This window comes from Lingula anatina, chromosome 1, assembly GCF_051362555.1.
Source record: "Lingula anatina isolate TDL-2025a chromosome 1, LinAna3.0, whole genome shotgun sequence".
In the NCBI taxonomy this organism is placed as follows: Eukaryota; Metazoa; Brachiopoda; class Lingulata; order Lingulida; family Lingulidae; genus Lingula; species Lingula anatina.
This window is the reverse complement of record NC_141767.1, coordinates 32,166,788-32,187,487: the sequence shown is the minus strand read 5'-3', so window position 1 is coordinate 32,187,487 and position 20,700 is coordinate 32,166,788. Positions and strand designations below refer to the sequence as shown.

At 33.2% G+C, this 20,700-nt stretch overlaps 1 protein-coding gene across 29 annotated transcripts in view; it reads left to right on the top strand.

The window, feature by feature from the left end:
- LOC106160429 (Kv channel-interacting protein 4) overlaps positions 1–20,469 on the top strand; it is a 99,613-nt gene extending 79,144 nt beyond the window's left edge. For 13 of the 29 annotated variants that reach the window (XM_013537038.3, XM_013537037.3, XM_087010947.1 and 10 more), the window contains 7 exons: positions 1,161–1,208; positions 3,298–3,394; positions 7,973–8,043; positions 8,446–8,658; positions 9,544–9,606; positions 13,164–13,252; positions 17,658–20,469. In XM_013537038.3, the coding sequence (XP_013392492.1) occupies positions 1,161–1,208; positions 3,298–3,394; positions 7,973–8,043; positions 8,446–8,658; positions 9,544–9,606; positions 13,164–13,252; positions 17,658–17,682 (606 nt within the window). In that variant the 3' untranslated portion in view covers positions 17,683–20,469. The other 16 variants (XM_087009067.1, XM_013537042.3, XM_087013448.1 and 13 more) reach the window with 8 other exon arrangements.
- The last annotated feature ends 231 nt before the right edge of the window (positions 20,470–20,700 follow it).

The following is a 20,700-nucleotide window of genomic DNA, read 5'->3' as shown; positions in this document are numbered from 1 at the left end:
TGCACTAGGCTCTTAACATTTCCACTGCATTTTGTTGAAAAGAGTATGCCTTGTGATCCTTCATTTAGTTCCTCTTCTATAAACAGTATATGTTGACATACTTGGCAGAGATCATTGCATCATGTGCATTATTATTCTATAACATGTTACATAATATTATAAATAAATAATATGTTAAGGACTTGGGTCATTAAGATTTTTAAAAAAATACATATTTTTGGTGTTGGAAAGGAAACTTTTGATATCTTTATTTATCCTTAATTTGAATCCTGTGATCTGAATGAGGTTATTTTGTCACATTGTTAGAATTAACACAGTTTAGGATCACATGTAGAGTTTTTTTTTTACTCTTTATTGCAGTCCCTGGTCTGTGCCTAAATGAAATCAATATCCACAGTTTGTTGAAATAAATGCAGTTGCGGAAGCACTTCTTGAAAGAAAACTATGAAAATATATCAGTTCAGTCAATTGGCTCATTAAATTTTACACCTGCATGCACTGGCACCCTAGCACATGATGCGTTTATCAGGTAAACTCTTTATGAAGGATGAGTTTTGAAGACAAATCGAATGTGAGCTGAAGCAAGGTATAGATATTGCCTATGGGGCCCGATTGTAAGGTAGCAGTGTTCTCAGGCGTGAAATTCGACAACTGTGACGTCATTACGTCTTTAATAAAAACATCCCGGTGACCCTTGTGTTATGTGGGAGCTATGCCTTTCACTGCCTTTCAGATTGATTTGTGTTAGGTTTTAAAATACACATGTGCATGATGGGACTGGAAGTAGTGGGATTTAGGGTTTAGTCTTACGCCCTGCTTGCATGCCACCTTTGCTTTCAGACAGCATATATTTGGAACTGTCTTTTAAAACCAGTTAAAAAAGGCAGGGATTTGATAGAGCTTTACAGTAGATTTTGTTTTTAAAAAAGCACAGACATAAGTATTATTGATTAAAACTGGTTACATTAGATAGCTTAGTGCATCTTAGCTAAGGTTAGATGCCAGTATGTTATCTTTGCTTCTGTCTTTGTGTATAGCATCACTCTATTTCCATAGCTGTTTATCTTGTTCAGCCTAAAGCAAGTAGTACATACAACAGTGCTAGCTGCCTTAGTATATTGTCTTGTTTTCCCCTTCATTGTTGTATATTGTTCATTTAGGTGGCTGTAACTGTTGGACTTTCTGTGTCTCAAAAAGAAAATCAGAAGGTAACTTGCATAGACCTATGTAATTACAAAGGCACTTCCAAATGCATGTGGAACTTTCTTTTCAGCCTTATCTCCCATTTATAAGCCCTTTTTGTATAGAGATTGTTATGCATAACTGGATCGGTCCGCATTGAGAGAGTGACATCTTATTAGCCATGACCCATCCAGGGAGTGTGTCCCCACTATTTTTGGAAAACAAAATGGTGAATCAAGCTTTTGTCCCTATAGCCTATAATGGGAGAAAAGGCGTGGGCCCACAGAAGCATGTTCCATGTGCTCATTGCAGAAAAAAGTTTCAAATTGTGCCATTCATTCTGAATTTTTCTTTATTGGGGGTAGGGGATGGGGAAAGGGGATAAAAGGGGAGGGGGGCCAAAAGGGCTCCTTTCTGCTTGATCTCCTGGATCTCCCAGTGCTCTGTTTACCTGACAAGCTGTGAGAGGAACTGAAAATTCTACCTCTGCACGCCCATGTACTCTGCTAGATGCCTTACAATTCGTGATTTATCATGAAAGTTGTTGGGGGTCGTTGTATGTGCTTCCGTCTTCCCCTGCTAAGGGTTGTTTTATGTGCTTCTGCCATTTCCTGACACTGCCTTGGCTACCTGCAGCATGGTGCTATAAGTGTGTATTAACTAGAGCTGATTATTCCGAAAATAAAGTACTGAAACAGAATAAGAATTTATTTTCTGTGTGATGGACACCTGATTTGCACATGATATGCCTATGAGCACCATGCTATTAGCATGAACAGTATATTGTGTTATCATACCGTAAAAGGAGACAGAAGGTTTTTTTTTTTCTTTTTTTCTTTTTTTAAGTGCAAAAGTATACCACCATTGCAACTTTGATGCTCCCTGTTACAGTGTTGGTTTCTATGAATACTGTCAAGGTGTATGCAAGGTTTTATAATTCATACCTGTTGGTACACAAACATTGCACTCTCAGTTCTTTAATGACAATTTCTTTCATGGTATTTTGACTACGTGTTTTGATTTCATTTTCTTGGTTTTTATTAAAAGTAACTTCCATCAAAAAAAAAAAAAAAAGCCACTTAGATTTACATGCACATTTTCCCCTGTTTGTTTACATGTTGGTGTTTTAAGTTGCAGTGAAATAAAGCCCTTCTACCCAAACCTGTGCCACATTTATGATGAGTGAAGAAGAGTACTTTTACTTGTCCATTGCATTCAGTATCTAATTGTTCCAATTTTTCATGTTTGTTATGTATTGAAAATTACATTTAGATTATTTATTTATTTTGTATTATTGATTTACAAAATATCAGGAAGTGACAGTGATGTATATGAGATGACATTTTTGGCATAATTATGAAAAAAATGTTTCCTTAGTTGCCCAGAAATGCATTTACAATAAACCACAGAGGAACAAATTAAAAGTACAACTTTTTTCTGTAAAGTTCCTGTGCCTATTTTTAAGTGAACACTTTTGCCGACTGTCAATTCTTGATCATTCAGTCCAAAAAGTCAGACGTTCAAAACATGGCCAGTGTCCGCTTCTTTTCAATAATTATTTTTCTTGATTTTGGCTTTGAGGCACAAAGTGTGATTGCTATTGACCAGTGCTATTGACTGAAGATGAGATCTACTTGCTTGATGGTATAAAACTAGAACTTGGGGAAACAACATACAATACGCCCTGACCAAAATTAGATTTGCCAAGTTGAAAAATCTCTTCTTCTTTCCGTGATGTTCTTTCCAACCAGCCTGCCCTGGCAGTAATCTAATATACTTTACATTACAAGTCCTTTTGGGGTTTTATGCCATAATGGCGAAGAAGGAAATTGGGCTACAGTAGACTTTTCAATTTACAAAAAACATGATGGCTTTATTGTATGTAGTCAAAGCTGCAAATTACAGAAAAATAAGCACATAAAAATCTATCACCTTTAGAAATGTTTTCTTTGTTTGCATGCAACAAAAATTCCATATGACCCAGCTCAGAGTCTGATTGGAAAGGAAAGATTAGTGAAAAACCATTACATTCTCTGGAATACCAATTATACAATGAATCACTTAGTTCTAATTGATGTCCTCTTGATTTTGTTCTCTATCTCTCTCTGCTTCCAGGAATGCCCCACTGGGATAGTTAACGAAGAGACATTCAAGGAAATTTATGCCCAGTTCTTCCCGCAAGGTGGTGAGTATGCAGGTCAACCTGGACGTGGTAAGGCTCAAGGGGACAGGGACTCTTTTTTTTTTACTCCCAATTTAATCATCATCATCATCATACTATTATTACTACTACCGTTTTTTATTCAGCTTTTTGTCATGCTGTTAGTATAGACTATGCTCCCTAGAAAGTGCCTTGTGGTTGGGAACAGATGAACTGTAGTCATACTGTCAGCAAATTAAATTATTTACATAATGCTAAAAATATTTTGTTAGAAGAAAAGTGAAAAAAAAAAAACAAAACTTCTTATTTTCATTTTATTATTATTATTTTATTCATTTATTATTTATAGATATCAATTAAGTGAAAGAATACACCATTTTTAGTTTTTTTTTATAAGAAAGAAAACAGTTAATTTTGACCACAACACATGGCACAGTTAGGGGACAAGCTGTATTAACTGGAGCATGTGAATCCCCATTGATGGACCTTTTAACTTGATCCTGTGGCTGCTTTTGAGCATTATTTATGTATCATAGCAATTGTTTTAAACTTGTCTTATCACAAATGATTTAGGACCTTGTCATAATAATGCTTCCTTCATGTTCCTCTCATGTGGACAGTTATTGTGACCCCATAGTCATCGTATTTTTGGTAGGACAAGACATGCATGTTGATATTCTTAACTTAGCTTTTGATCAAAAAGCTTTCTATTTGCTATTGTTTTGTTTATACAATTTGCATTTATCACTTGTGCACAGTTATTACTTTTTATTATTATTTTTTTCTCAAACAAGATATGATAGTGTTCCTAAAATATACGCTACATCATGTATGTGCAATATTTGATCTGCAATGATGATAAGGTAAGCCGAGTTTCTTTTAATTTCTCTTTATTTCACAATTAAGGAATAAAGAAGTATGTGTAAATGTCATCATTTACCATTTAATACAGTTTAAATAAATAAATGTAAACCAATTATGTTTAAAATATACACTTGAATTCTGTTCGATAAATTAGAATTGGCCAAGTCGCTTGATGCCTCTTTATGTTTAGACTATAAATTCTTTGTGAATACCCTATAAACATACAATGCAAATATTATTTGCACTATTTCTGTAGATTATGGCTGGTTGTTTTAATTTTACATATCACATATATTGTGTATGTATGGAGGAAAACACAAATTTACATTTATGAATATTTTTCTAAAGTTTTGAACCAAAAATATATGTGACCAGTGTTTTTCAAAATGGAAAAAGAAGTAATGTGAATGTGATATTTTATTACTGATACATCTTCCAATCATGATGTTGACATTTTTATTGGAAACTTATGGACTTGAACTTATCCAAAAGTCTATACAAACCCAAGCAGGGATATTAAAAGGCCTCTTTGGCATTCTCTTTGCTCAAGCTTTCAAGTTGTCCAAAATAACTGCAGCTAGAATTCCCCCCAGGGGTGGTCTTGCTGTGTTTCTCATCAGAATTCTATCAGGCCTCAGATGTTTAAGTGTACAGCAAATAAAAAGATGCTTACCTCTAATTATAGTGCAAGCCTTCCCAAACAAGATAAGGAAAGTTGTGCATCTAGGCAGTTTCATTGCTTCAAAAATGGGGGTGAATGATAGGTATAGAGTAATAAATTCTGTTTTAACCCAGGTTTTTTTTAATCAGTATGGCATGGAAAAATTAAAAGTAAACAGCCAATTTTTTACCTGTCATGCAACAACTGGTATTTTTTTGACACTTAATAATATAAATTCTATCTTTTCATGTAATATATTTTATGTCATTAGAACAGAATAAATTAGTCCATAGAAATTAGTCTGCTGCTGGTTACAGTAAGGAGAAATATTGATCACAAACTTAGTTTTGCTGTGGTAACTTTCAGCTTAAAGTAACATCAGGCAAACACAACATTATGACATTGTGTATTTTACTTCAGGCAGGTCAGTTTGATTTTATGTACAAAAAAAAAAAGGCACTGCAATTCCTTTTGTCTTGTATTCTTTGCCATGCTGAAATTTGCCAACAGCTATTCTAAGTCGAACCTTTACTCTATCTCACAATGGGTATACAATGATTTTCTTTTTACTTAAATATAATGCTACATCTTTGATAAATGAACTCCTCGTAATTTACAAGCATTAATTGTTCTCTGTTAAACATTGAAATTACACTTATGTATCCAAAATTAGTTTAGGTTTTGAAAATATGATTACCTTTAATTCACAGTCTTTAGACAAAACATTCTGCAGATGCTACAGTCAATAGAGTAAGATCAAACTTAGCAAGAATCTACAGATACACATTATGACCAAGTGATAAATCAGATGTATTATCTTTATATGTCTTAACTGTAGTGAGGTGCATGAGGGCTATTACCATACGCAACTCCAATAAATGTGCAATTTGGTTGATTTCGCTTCCATGTCTCTGTTGACATTATTTTAATGTGTCTGTGAAATAATCGTACAACCAACAATAATTTTTAAGATACTGCTGCCGTGTATATCTGTAAAAGTGAAACAAACTGATGAGTAGAGCGAAAGTGCCTTAGCTTTATCATTCCCAACGTGTATTGCATGACAGCCACTGAGATCAAGAACACACGGGTCCTATTGTCCAGACTGTGCTGCCCCCATTACACTTGGTACATATTATAAGACATGTGCATGGTCAGTAAGGCTTGACCTTTGTATTGGCCTTAATGACCTGATGGCTTTTTAGGTTAATAACTACATTGGATAAAAGTTCTTTAAGACCATGACCTCTTTGAGGTCATTGACCTTTGTCCAATGAATTCTGTGGTCATGACCTTTTTGAGGTCGTGGACATGTTGAGGTGACTGACCTCTTGTAGGATTCATGTGACTATGTTCAACCTTGTGTGTGTCAAGTGTTATGAGAGCACAGGTTCAGTTAGCCTAATGTCCCTGAAGGTGCTTCCGCCTCCCCTGAGCTTTATCGCATACAGTGATGTCCATGTACCAGTCTTCCTACAGTTCTGTGATAACAATGGCTTATAGAAACATTAAACGTGTCAACAAAAAATATCACGTGAAAAAAGCTTCTGATTGCTACTTGGTTACCCGTTGATTTTTTAAAAATCCCTTTGTATATGATGACCTGTTTTTTCCCCGAACAGAATTTTTTTTCATGTGATATTTTTGATGCTGTTGGCTTCTTTCTAGCTTTAAGCTGTGTCAGTTAGTACCATAACTGCCCAAGTTTCCATAATGTGATACTCATAAACTATTTAAGTCAGATCATTTTTCAAGAATCTAATCTATTTTTATGTTCATAAATACTTTGAAATGTTATTTTATATTTTGGAAATGATTGTCAGAGGAACCTACAGTCAGACAATGAAAAAAATAATATATTAGCAAATTTTGTATATGTCCCATACTCTCTTCACACTTTTTTTCAAATTTTGATAGCGACAGAATAATGACAGGGAATATAATAAAGAGATAATAGACAAACATGTTGTAGCTTTGTAAAATTTTGAATTTATATCCACTAAGTGCATTGCTCATTGACTAGAATGTAATATACATGTATGTCTGCTTTGAGTTTTTTTTCTTCTTGATTGTCCATGTTTTATATCATATTTGTGTACATTGCTCACCAGGGTTGCTCATTTCACGAAAACCAAGTTTCATTGCATTGCCCTTTGAATTCACAGTGAAAGAAGCATGAGTTTCTCCTAACTTCACTTTGATTGGAGATTGTCCTTTAAGTCCACCACTCGTGACTGTAGGTTTCTTGATGAGATTTTTTTATATTGTTTTCATATTATTTTTGCTTATTCAGGTTAACTACAGTAAACAACAGCACATAAGTGCTGTTCATTATCCTTACACTTTTACTATTGTATGTTCTTGATGGATATTCCAAATTTCTTGATTTCACATTTCCAAAATAAAGTTTGAGTTTTGTAACTAAAGCTTTCTTTTTCTAGTATGTGAAACAAAAGCAAGGAGCTAACTTCTTCCTACCTAGTTATATCATCTTAATATCTATTTTTTTTACAGTATTTTAGTAGATTTTTTCTAGATTTACATAGATTTTTATCATCACTTTTTGGTACCATTTGTGTCCTTCAAAATGTCAATTTCCATTTAAATATGTTTAGCCTTCACCTTCATGTTAACATAAAAATTTAGCAAATAATATTCACTGTTTTTTATCTTGTAAAATTTTTGTTGTCTAAACTAAATTTAAATCTAAACTGTTAGACCTGTTTTGAACATTCTTTGATTGTTTTGAAAATAAATCCATTGTTTGGATAATTCAATAGAAATTTGAATTAAGAAAATTTGACCAGATTTAAATCTCAAAGAATCCAACTTTTAGAAGCAAATTTACTTAAAACAATAATTGTTTATCTCATACAGTATTAATCAATGTATATTGAATTAGGGATTATCTTCATTAGATCATCACAAACAGCATTTGACTGATCATGTTTAAGCTAATAAGAGCCTATGGTCAGAGTGCAGAAAACCAGATATTGTTGTCATAACTTGGGTCAAGGTTGATCCAAGCGATGATATTCATCCCTTTCATCCACCTGTTCATTGACTTGGTGTACTATATCCGTATGCTTTTTATATTGTTTCAGAATCCAGCCAGTATGCACATTATGTGTTCAGCACGTTTGACAGAGACAACAATGGATCCATTAGCTTTGAAGTAAATTTGCTTTCATGTGGTCCTGGATTATGAATATTGCAAGCTTTTTTTATAACGTGACATTATATGCTGGTCCAAAGAGAGAATAAATAAAACATAATTAGTTTCAATGAAAATATGTATCTTGTGGTAGGTCATGTGTAGTTGGTTACTAGATTTAAAGATTTGAGAGAGCTCATTTTTCTTTTGGTCAGGGGATCGTGACGCCAGTAGATTAATTATACTAAAGATTGTATCATCTCTTTGTTGTAAGCTTAAATTACTTGTTATACATAACTGTGGCTTCTTTTTTATGTCCAGATTAAAAGCTGTAAATCTTGATATAATTAAACAATAATTTAACAGAAAAAAAGGCAGATGGCAATTTTTGACAACTGCTATTCTATTTTTTTCTCTCTCCAGGAGTTTGTGGTTGGTCTATCAGTATTGTCTCGAGGCTCCTTGCAGGAGAAACTCCAGTGGGCTTTCTCTCTGTATGACATCAATAATGATGGTGTGATTTCAAAAGATGAAATGACGAGTATTATAACAGCTATATATGATCTCATGGGAAGGTGTTCGGAGCCATTTGTGGATGAAAATACAATACGAGATCATGTGGACAGAGTGTTTCAGGTAATTTTGAATTCTGCCATTCTGTTATCTATATTTTTATTTCAATAGAAGCTTTTATTGATCTGCACAGTCACACATAAAAGATCGTGCTTGCCTTGTTCCAGGCCATATCAGTTACTGGCATATTTTGACTCCTTGACTCTTTTTTTTTTTTCAAATTTCATCATGTTAATAGAGGACCTGGTTATAACAAACAGGCTATGAATAGAAAAATGTTGGGTATATTGATCTTTGATTTAATCTCAAAGTTAATACCTGCACAAGATCGTGTAACTAGGTAATGCTCTAGCTAATGTTTCTTTAATGCAAAAAAGGGGGGTTATTGATTGCAAATTTAATTTTGTTCTCATATCTAGCTAGATTGCAGACTTGCATGAAAGTTCCATTGTTCTACTCTTCATTGAAAATATGACACAGCCAAAAAACTTCTGCTTTGATGAATAATTGTTATGTTTTCAAGGTTTTTTTCTGTGGAGAAATGAAATCTATAAAAGTTTTGAAGGCTGTTTTTAATAATAGAATATTACTATTAGTAAAAAGTATTCTTATTTTTTAATTGTTTGATTAAGATAAGAAAATACTAAATGTGGACTTTTTGTGGTATATTCTATCAACATTTTGGCATAGTTTGCTAGGTTAACCTAATGACTCGGACACATTGGAACACGAGTCAATAAAATGTGTTGTTAAATTTCTTTCTATGGTAATTGACACACAAAATCGGTTGCTTTTATACATTGCACTATTAGTTTATTTATTTATTTATTTATTTATTTATTTACCTTCATCAGATACACTATTACTGTCACATACATTCATGGGTAAAAATTATCCCCATTGTACATCCAAAATTATTCCTTTTGTGTTGTTTTTTTAATTAACCAGAAAATGGACCTGAACAAAGATGGTTTTATCTCTATGGATGAGTTCATGGAAGCTTGCAGAGGGGTAAGCATTATCATTTTTGTCATTATTAGTAAAACATATAAAGCTGGTGTCATAACTTTGCATGATGGCTACATTTCCTTATAGTACCCTAGGGTATTGAGCAAGACAGACTGACAGCGAAAACAGGGCACATGCATGTAAACTGTGGATTGAATTGAAGATAAAATAAATTTGGAGAAGATGTTGTGCAAATAGTTTTCCATCTCTCTGTTATTCTTATATTGCATTGAGATTTAAAATAACTCTGATATCCCATTTGTTGGACTCATCACTTATAGATCTGGTTATCTATGTCAGACAGTAGGTACCAGAAAGCGGTGCTGGAGGGGTGATATTGGTAATTGTTCCATCAGTACAGGTCCCCAGAGTACGCTGCATTAGTCTTCTGATAGTGCTTCAAGGCTTTATAATCTATAATGTATCCCTTTTGGTCTGCTCTTGGATAAGGTCTAACAACCGTGTACAATGTTTGCCAATGGGAACCAAAGAGAACATTTTGGTGTGGCTTTTATTGATAGTGTAACTTGACTAGTTATCTCTCTGTTATTTGTGCCAGTGAAAGTTTACAGAATCCTACAGAAATGTTTGACTGAATTTGTTTTAATGTCTCAGTATTAAGCATATTAATCATATGAGAGAATATTGTTGGACACTCAAGCTTATTATTTAATACAGACCTTTTATTTGGAATATTATGGATCAAGCACAATTTGCACATGAAATATAGCACTTTTACATAAAAAAAGATTGATGACAGTAATGAACTTTTTATAAAGAAACTCATAAAGAAACTCAACTGGCCTGTTATCAAAACTTAGCTCACTCTGGGGGAGTTTGAAGAAGCTAAGGAGATATCTGTAATCAGTCTAATATAAGCAAAGTCTACAGTTATGTGGTAATTTACTTCTCCTGTCACTTTTCAAGAATCAATTGAATTTGTATTGACTTTTGCTTTGCTCTGCAGGGAAGCAATCTTTCAGTAATATAATTAGGAGGCAGTCAAAATCTAGTTATTGATGACCTCTGATGGAGGGCATTTTTTTATTCTGCAGAGGTAGGTCTAGCCTGACCAAGTCTTGTGTTAATTTAACATTTTATTTTGAATCAAGTATGTGTGTGTGTGTGTGTGTTGCAATAAAGGAAAAAAGTATATTGTGTTACATCATACATATGTGACAGGGGTATACACTTAAAGGCAGCAAGAGAATCCATTGGCTGCAATATGACCGTCACATGTTAAGAACTCAACAAAGCATTAAGTCTGAGCCAGGTACACACAAAGTTTGGTGGCAATTGTAAACGTGTTTTAGTTTCTGGTAAATAGAATGTATTTGGTGATCAGAGAAAGATTTCTGAGGGGGATAGCAGGTCTTTTATCAAAAAATAGTCTTTTATCAAAAAATATTTTCTTCTGGTCTTTAACAGGAATACTATTAACAGTAAAACTGATGTGCTTTGTATTTAAGGGTTTTTTTTAACCAAAACATGATTTTTTTTTAAAACGTGGAATAAATATAGAAAGGAATGTTTTACAAGTTATTGTTTCAAAATTGCCATATTGTACATCAGTTTTACTAATGTGCTTAGTCATGCACAGTCTTTTATATTCCTGTTTTGGTAGGTAAAAGTTGTTCAGACAATCACTTTCACCACACTCTGGAAAGACCACAGGAACACTGCTGTTTGCATTCTTTATTACTCAGGGAATAGGCTTGCATTCCTTTATTACTTAGTATACACGTCATTTTTGTTCAACAGGAAATTAAATTATAAGAGCATACCATCTTTTTCTTTTGAGTATCATTAAATTGTTCACTTACATAACTTATTTAATAAAGAATTCTATTTTATGAGAACCTAAAGTGCCTTCAGAGATGACTGTGACTAGAGTAGAAAAACCCAAATATGCAGCAGTTTTCTAAAAATACAGTTTCTCACACCTGCTCCAGAGATTGGCAAAGTCGTTAACATCCTGCTGCTTGTATGTAATGCTGAAATATTTGTCAGATAACAATATTTATGACCCTGCTTATGTAGTTTTTATGTCATAGATACATTTATATTTATGCATTTCCAGGGTGATGGAGGTTTCTTCGTTGCTATAATTGGTAACATATATGCGAGCTATCAGCGTGCACGAAATCCAAATGTATTCTTTGCTGTTCCTGTCATGTAATATAATTAAGCTATATATAGCAATCTTCTAAAACCAGGCTTTGCATCCATGGGGTGTATTTGCTGGGAACTGTTTCCAAAACAAAAGCATCCTTTTGTTTTCCCAAAAGTTATGCAACGTCCAGATGAATTAAAGCTGTACTAGTTCAAACATGTATGGAACCACTGTGTAAAATGCTACATAATATAATGAGAATACATCTCTAAACATCTTTCTTTGTTAGATTTTGTTTTTATGTGACTGTTATTCTGTTATTTTCTGGTTCAGTTTGGCAATTTTTCACCGTTTGACGAGTTTCTACTGCTGCACTGTTTGCCCATTTAATGCAGGCATTGGTGTCTGATTGACAGTCCACTTCAGTACAACATGTTCTTGTGTGTACCAATACATAATTCAGTTTATCTGATCAATGTTACGGTATAGAGCTAATGGTACCTCTCAAACAAGTTTGGTGTATAAGAACTCGGTGGAAGGCATTTTTATGTTATTGGCTCAGAATGTTTTACCAGTATGACAGCTTTACAGGAAGGTTTCTAAATATAAGACTCTCCCAAGACGTGTATCGATTGTCTTGTGTGAAATATCTTGTTAGGAACTTTATTGAATACAATCCGTATGTTATTATGTGTAATTTCCAAAGCAAAGGTTTGAAACACTGTATTTGGATATGTTATTTTTCATTTTGATATCATGTTCTTGTTTGCTCTCTGTTAATCTCCTGCATACGATTTAGAAATGAGTTCTTACTATATTGTGTTATATTTCATGTTGTCTTAAATTTTTTTTATTACATGTACTAGCAAGTGCAGTATTTTGTCTAGGTCTGCCCAACTACTGCATGCAATTATGAGCATATATGATTAACAGTTCCGAACATTCCACTGTAATTTGGTAAAAATGTCTTGTTGTTACGGAGGCCTGAATCATGAATATTGCATTTTTTATTGACAAAATGCTATATACAGTAATTCCAAACTTCGATCAATTTAAACCTTCTTGTATACTTTAGTAAAGTGAATGTATATGACATTGTGCCAGTGGTGATTTTGCCAAAGCAAGGTGCCTTGAAACAATTCATTTTCTACAAATTCTTTCAATTAGATTTGTATTTTGCCTTGCCTTTTGCGATTTTGCCTGCAATATTGGACAGCACATAGGCAGCAAAACTGACCATCTCAGAAAGGAAAAATGTTTATTGCGGCAGCATGTTTGTAAATTAGAAAAAAGTCTGATTCACCATCCCAGCACACCACTTGCATCAGATGCATGCACATTCAAATGAGTTAATTTGTCTTGTGAATGTTGTTTGCTTTCCGTTTACTTTTCTCTCCAAGTGAAGCATGCTGATTTTTGTGTTGTTGTTGTTTTTTTCCCCATATAGGACAAGGATGTGGTGGATGACTTAGTTAAGAAGCTTACCTCGTCTTTAATTGCCATGCCAGCCAAGATCCCTGCTACTTTACCACATAAGTACATCTAAACCTACAGGGCAGATTTTATATTCCTCTACCTGTACAGTTGAAACTTTCTTGAAGTTGAACAAATTAAGAATTTTTTTTACAAATATTCCATTATGTCTTCCAAGGTAGTATTTGAGATATTGAGTAATTTAAAAGTTGTTCTTTTGTAAATTTAAGGTACTGTTAAAGGTAATATTTTGATACTCTTTAAGTGTCTTCCAAATAAGGAATGTTGATGGTGCCACATATGTATGTTTGCAGTCCAATTTACTACATATTGTAATAAGACATTGAATATAATGATAAGAGAGTGTATTTTGTAATGAACGGAATTAAGAGTGAACTTAAAAACCCAAACCTTTATACTTAGTAAAATATGCAAAGAACAGTTTGTACCTTAATTAAGGTATAGGCTAAATGTATTTGCTAAGGTTTTTCTTGCCAAACTAAATTCTTTTTTTAGATTTTATGGGCTGCTTTAAAGATGTACTGCAGCATGTTAAGCATAGCCATGTGGCTTTCAAATAAAGCACTTTTTCTGTTGTGGACCATGTGTAATTCAAGATTTTCAACCCAAGCATTAGGCTGATCAGGGTAAATATTCATATCAGTCTTAAGATAATCCCAACAGGCTTGTCTTTAAAAAATTATTTGCAGAATCTTTGTGACCCATTCACAGAAAATGTGCTTTTTATGTAAAACATCAGTATTGTAGTTCAAAAAAAGTTTCACACACAATATATCTTTTTTTTATTTATTTTTTATTTTTTAAATTTTTTTTATATTTTTGGGAGGGGGCCAATCTTTATGTCTAGCTATCCTGCTTTATTATTGATCATTGACTTAATTAAGCTACTGCAGTCTTGAAGGGCAGAGGTTGGGGAAAAGAAATGATGTGATACGGTAAAAACTGGCATAATTATGCATAGTTTGTTTGCACAATAATCCTAATTTTTGTCTTCCTTAAAATTTGGAATTTAACGTTTAAGTAAATTACAGAAAGCATAAATTAGTTTTGTTTTTGGTTGATAAGATATCAACTGGTTAAAGTGTTCTTTTTCTGTTTAAAATGGCCATAATTATTTCAAAATTAAGTTGGACAATAGGAGGTTAGCTTGTTGCTAATTTTTACTGTAGCATATATAGTTGTGTGACTTATAACTGAATCTGTATGTGCATAGGTTGTGCCCATTTGATTGTGTGTGCATGCATCACTTAACACAGCATATTTGCCTTCAGTAGTACTAGTTACTAGGAGCAGTAGACATTGGCGACAGCTGTATGCTTTGCATCTTTCTAACTGATGTGATGCTTATATACACGTACTCATTAGCAGTGGCTGACAGAAATTAATGCAGCTCATTATTTTTGGTACAGCTACATGTAGTTTGTAGCTCCCTTGTGTGCTTTTGCAGGCTGCCAAGTCCGTGCACTCTTGATGCCAAATTGTTAGTGCTTTTTCCACTACATATTGATTATTATGCTGTGCTTGCACTGTGCTGTTGGTTCAGTCCATGCACACAGGAAGTTGGTAATGCTCATAGATGTAATTGTTAACACTAATAGAACTTGTGGTTCCAGAAAGTGGATTTGTTTGAAATCATTTTTTTTTTCACTTTTCTGTTTTTTCTCTTAATTTTAGTAGGATAAGTACTAATGAAAAACAATTGAGTGAACACACTCATTTTTCCCCATATCTAGTGTAGAATAGCAACTAGACTATATTTTAGTGTATTTGAATATATACCAGAAAATCAAAGTATTTGTTACCTGCCATGTAGTCATAATAACTGATAATATGATATAACTTTTACCAGTTAAAATGAAAGCCCCGGCATTTAGATATGGGGCATGTAATCGGTCCGTTTTTATAAACATTGGAGAAGCAGTGGATAATATTGGGAATACTTTTGTGAACTGACAAATGCCTAGGTACCTCCCTGTAGCCTAATGCATTTTCTGCATCGAAACATTATGGGACTCTATAATGGCCTGTACATGTAGCACAATTCCTGTGAGATCTCATACGGTTCTAAATCTCATTATTTATTTAGTATTTTCATGCTTATTTGACCGTAAAAATAGGAGGGAAGAGGTCAGGCTATTTTTTAGGCAAATGGCCCTAAGTTGGAATACACCAATTTAGATAGAAATGAGGAAAAGAAATATGATATGAAAAAAAAAGACATCTCTTTTATATCATTACATTAATGGGAACTTTTAAATGTCTTTTTAATGTGTCAGTAACCAAATAATATTGAGGGGAATAAGAAATGACCTGAAAATTATTGGCTTCCCATAGGATTTCATAGGCAATTTGTATTTTGCACCAGGTTCCATTTCATCCTTTCTTAATAAACTTTAAGTTATCAACAGTGCACGATAAAATGTAATTTAGTCATTTCTCAAATTAACGTAGGTAGGTGGTGGTCCAACCTAGACCTGGAAGAAAAGTCAATCTCCCTGATAAAAGTGGAATTGATAAGCTGGTAAAATGACTAAATTTTTTCCTGAATATTTTCTTTTCTGTCACATTAATTGTCTTTTTAACATTTCACAAAGAAGCTTCATTGCAGTGCATGATTCATCAAAAGAGAAGTCCAACAAGCAATCTGAGATCTTTTTTTTACGTTTCTTATTCAGGACATTGGGTTTACGTGTTAATATATTCGTGTAATTAATTGAAGGGTGAAATATTATATAACTAATACCAATTATACCAGGACCATTTAAGCAACCCATTTTTAACTAACATATTCCCATATGTATACTAACATGAATATCACAGTTTATTTTGTGGTGTATTGGCACTAGTGATATAACCTGGAGAAAAGTATTTATGATTATGCTTGCATACAGGATTTTCATTTTTATCTTTTTTTCTCATTTGGTCTAAATGCGATAAGAAAGTATAAGCTATGTATTCAGGAGTTTCAGTTTTTACAACTTAAACCCATTTTATTATTCGTTAGACTGGGAAGGGCGATTATTTAGACTAACTTCTGTGTTTTATTTATTTTTTTTTCTTTTTATGCAAATTTTGCAAAGAAATTGGTTAAATATGCTGTAATTCTTGGACAAGCACATCTATCATCTTGTTATCATTATAATTTGAATACAGAAAAGTCAACCTTGCTAAGAGGGAAAATATAGCCGACAAACTACATTTAGGACATACTGGATATTTGATTTAAAAAATACAGTATATGATAGACCTTGATATAGCAAAAGAATTGATTTTCCTGGAAATATTAGCAATTTTGCCTTTACTTTTAAGGAATTCTGTGAACAGGTTTGGATTTGGTATACTAAGGTGAAGTGTTGAAATCACCAGGGAAATTAAAAGTTTGCTTAATAAAGGTCTAACACTGAATTGGACATTACCATCTCTGTATGTTTTTTTTTTTTTTTTCTTTTTTAAGTTCAGAACCTTTGTGACAAAAGTGGGAATCATGTTATTTAGATCTTCGTAACTAGTAATCTGTAAGATGCACTAAGCTGAAGATGGTTTTACGTACATTGGGAGATGTCAGTCTGAGTGGTAATTTACTGTAATGTTGTGTTGTACTGAAACTTTCTTGTGGTACAGTAAATATTTCACAAATGTGTAATGTTTCATTTTGATATTTTTATATTTATGTGATAACTTTAAGGATGAAATTACATTTTTAAACCAAGTAGCACAAACATAAGCACTATTTGTATATAAAGTTTACAAAGGTTACCTTATTTGCTGTTAATAAATTTTTTGCACTTGATGTGTTTTGATTTATTTTGATTCAACACAAGAATTTTACTAAACTTTTATTTTCACAGTAATGTGGGACTTTTTATGCAAGGCTAGTGATATTCATTTCTGATAATTACCCTTTCACTCTTATAAAACAACAGACGTACAGTTTCAAAAACTCTATATGAGTTTATGATACAAGTCCATGAGAACAGACAGGATGTGATGTTCCTTTAATCAAGACCCCAGTCTATATCTAATGTTTTTATATCTAATGTTGTGAATCTCTATAGGGAAGACAGGTTGACATTTTGTAGACAGTGACATAAAAACCTCACCTAGCTTTGACCTGTAGCTTCATGCCAATTTTCATTTTTAAAATATCATTTGCACAATATCTTGTAGCTAATGTCTTCTTACTAATCTATAATAAGTTTAATTTTAACAAATGGATTGTAGAATAGCTTTTATTGTTAGGTCAACAATGAAAAAGCACTTTTGAAACTGACTTTTTGAATATTTTTGAAGCTTTTAATGTTGTTGCTACAACTTAAGTCAGGCATTTTTCAATTTCATTTTGCAAAAGCCAATTCTAAAGAAATGATGTTTTCAATTTAAGAAAAAAAAAATCACTGTAACCATTATGATTCCATACTAATACATTATTTATCTTCTTATCTTTTAGGATGCGAGTATATCGAAGTCTTTAGGGGTGTTTGACACTGTTCTTTGACCAAGACTTAACATTTCCAACCCTTTTGAACTGACCATGTCACTGTCAGCACTGCAGTGAGGCACTACTAACACACACTGTCAATGCAGTCACAATGATGGCACTGTTATCAATAAATAATAATAACAACTGTCATCATAATCACCAAAGTGTAACCCCCTGTCTCATAACATAATACACAGACCTGGGTTCACCTGTGCTCATTTGCTGCTCCCCTGGACACTGGCAGCTTAAGGAAGAATGTACAGTATATCCTATTGACTTGTGCAGCAAATGTGACATTCAGCTCCAGATGGCCTGGTATCTACTAATACCCTGGCCACACCCTGAAGAGCTGTCACATGAAAGTGAATAGTTGGGACTCCAGGCCACTAGGAAAACATTAGATTACCAGGGTGCAGCTCCAGGAGACTGAAACCCATTTCATTTGATTGATCAAAGAGGAAGGGATGCTATCGCAGTTCACCAGCATTAAGAATGTGTGGGATGAGCACTTTCAGGTGGTCATGTATTGATGAGGTATTCTTTGTTATCTTGGTGATTGCAAAAAAGAAAAAAAAAAAAAGCACGTACATGCCCTTGCTAAATGACAAATTACAGAAGATGGGGATTCTCAGGTGGAGATCAGTCAACTGACCTTATATAGATTTAGACGTTGATTAATTTAACCATGTATTTTTCTTCTTGGACACATACTGTAAAATTCCCACATCAAAAGAAAAAGAAAAAAAATTGCTCCATCTTACAAGAAACCATGTCAATAAAACCAGTACGTCATCGTTAACACAGGGTGATTAATTATGATAGTGTAATTTATATAATTGATTTATATTTCCTTACTTATTTATGAAACTGAAATTAATAAGCTTTGTCATGCAATCCACAGGTTAAATAGTAATGAAAGCATTTTTTTAAATGTGTAAAGTAGCTAATGCTACTGGTCATTGTGAGGAATGAATTGTTAAACAGATATTACTTAACCTGTCTGGCAACTTTGCTCTTTGAGAAGATAAATTCAATATTTTGACCTGTTCTGGTGATCTCTGACACCACTTTCTCTTGTCTACAGCCACTTACTGTGTAAGTGTGCTGAAATATTCACATTTGAATCAATGGAGCATTGTAATACGAAAGACCTTTACATCACTCTTGACATTTATTTGGTGTTTGTATCAGACATTGCAATAAAAGTACATGTACAGATGCTGTAGGGGTTCAAAGTAGCCAAATGTGCAACAGCATTGTGTTCAAGTTGGTGCATTTGAAGAAGGTAGGTAGGTTGAGAGAATGATTGCGTCTTACCAATCTTCTCTACCACAGTGACTTCAAGCAGGAGTGCATTCTTCTGGTAGATGTGTTCCTACATTGTATATAGTTAAAGAGTTTGGACAGTTAATACCAATTACTTTAGTCACCAACATAGTCTTGGATACTCATAAGTGCTGTTATCCTTTGCTCATACAGACATGTACTTAAACACTAGGATCCTAGTATTTAACAGACGTATGCTTTAATCACCATTATAGTATTTATGCTAATGAGAGTTTGTTTTAAGAAATTTAAAACTTGACCTCTTTTTAATGTTTAAACTTTTTTGTTCCTTTAGGATGGTTTGAAATATTACCAAGTATAAATTATATATATATATATAGCATATTCCTAGAAATTAACAGTATTTAATTTTGTTTGTTTGAATATCTCTGTTTTTGATAGAATGAGATCTACTTGGAAGTGAAGGCTCAAGGCATATTGAATCTCCTAGAAAAGAGATGGATGTTATCAATATAAAATTAATACTGAAACATCTCGGGCACCCACACAATACTCCTTTTCATGGTTTAAAATATTACCTTCCTCTACCTCAGACAAAGAATGGGGGTGAAGTACAACAAAGGCTCCATTGCGGCTCAAAGATAATTGTGTCTTGAACAAAAATTTATTGAGATCACTAAAAGAAAAAGTACGCAAGTAGAACAATAAAGGTAATTATTGTGCTACTTTTGAAATTCCTGTAACACTGGTTGCATGCTCTGCACGTTGATGAGGAAATAATGGTGCAGTGAACTAGTGTGTTTCATTCTAATAAGCAGTAAGCCACAGCTTCCAATTATGAAGGTGCTACACAGTGTATGGGTAAATAATGCAATATTAATGTGTACAAAGTCAAAGAAACTCATTATTAGTAGTATCACTGAAATTGTGATGATTCTCATTAATTTTTAAAGAATGAAGTGTTCCAATATTTACATGAATATAATAAATGTGGTTTTCTTTCTGTTTTGTTGTCATCATGTAGGCTTAAGAAATTTAATATTAGCATTGGTTAGAAAAAGCTTCTTTGTGGTACAAATTCAACCTTATTTTTGGCTTTTTATTCTAGAATTATTAATGTTAAAAGTGTAGATATGCTAAGTTCATACCAAGCTCATACATGCATTATAGCTGTAGTGTACACTATTTTAAATTATGTATATAGAAACATAATACATGTACCAATGGTGCAACTGCAGTATTCTTGCTTTTATTAGAATGTCAGAGGAAATAATTCCCATATTTTTCAAGTATTAGATAGACAATGAATTCACACGGGCTTTTCAACTAATGTGTTTTATGAAAACTGTGATTCTCTTGAACATCACTATTATTGTCTGGTTCATTTTTCCAGTTTTGACAAGTTTGTAAACTTACTAATATCATTTCACACCAGCTCACCGTGTAGTTGTTTGTACTGGACATTAATAAACATAAATATCTTTAAAGTTTACACGTTTTCTGTCTTCATTTACAAAGATGACTTTTTTTTACTCAATGCTATTGTGCTTTTATTCCATTTCTTTATTTGAATTAAAGTATTTCTATGCCTTTGATTCAAAAATGGAACATCAAAGATATGGAAACTATACATTTAATGACAGAAGCAACCAGGAAACAGGTACTTTTGAATAGCACTGTTCAACTCTGCTGTCGATGTATGTCATTTCATTTGAGTTCTGAT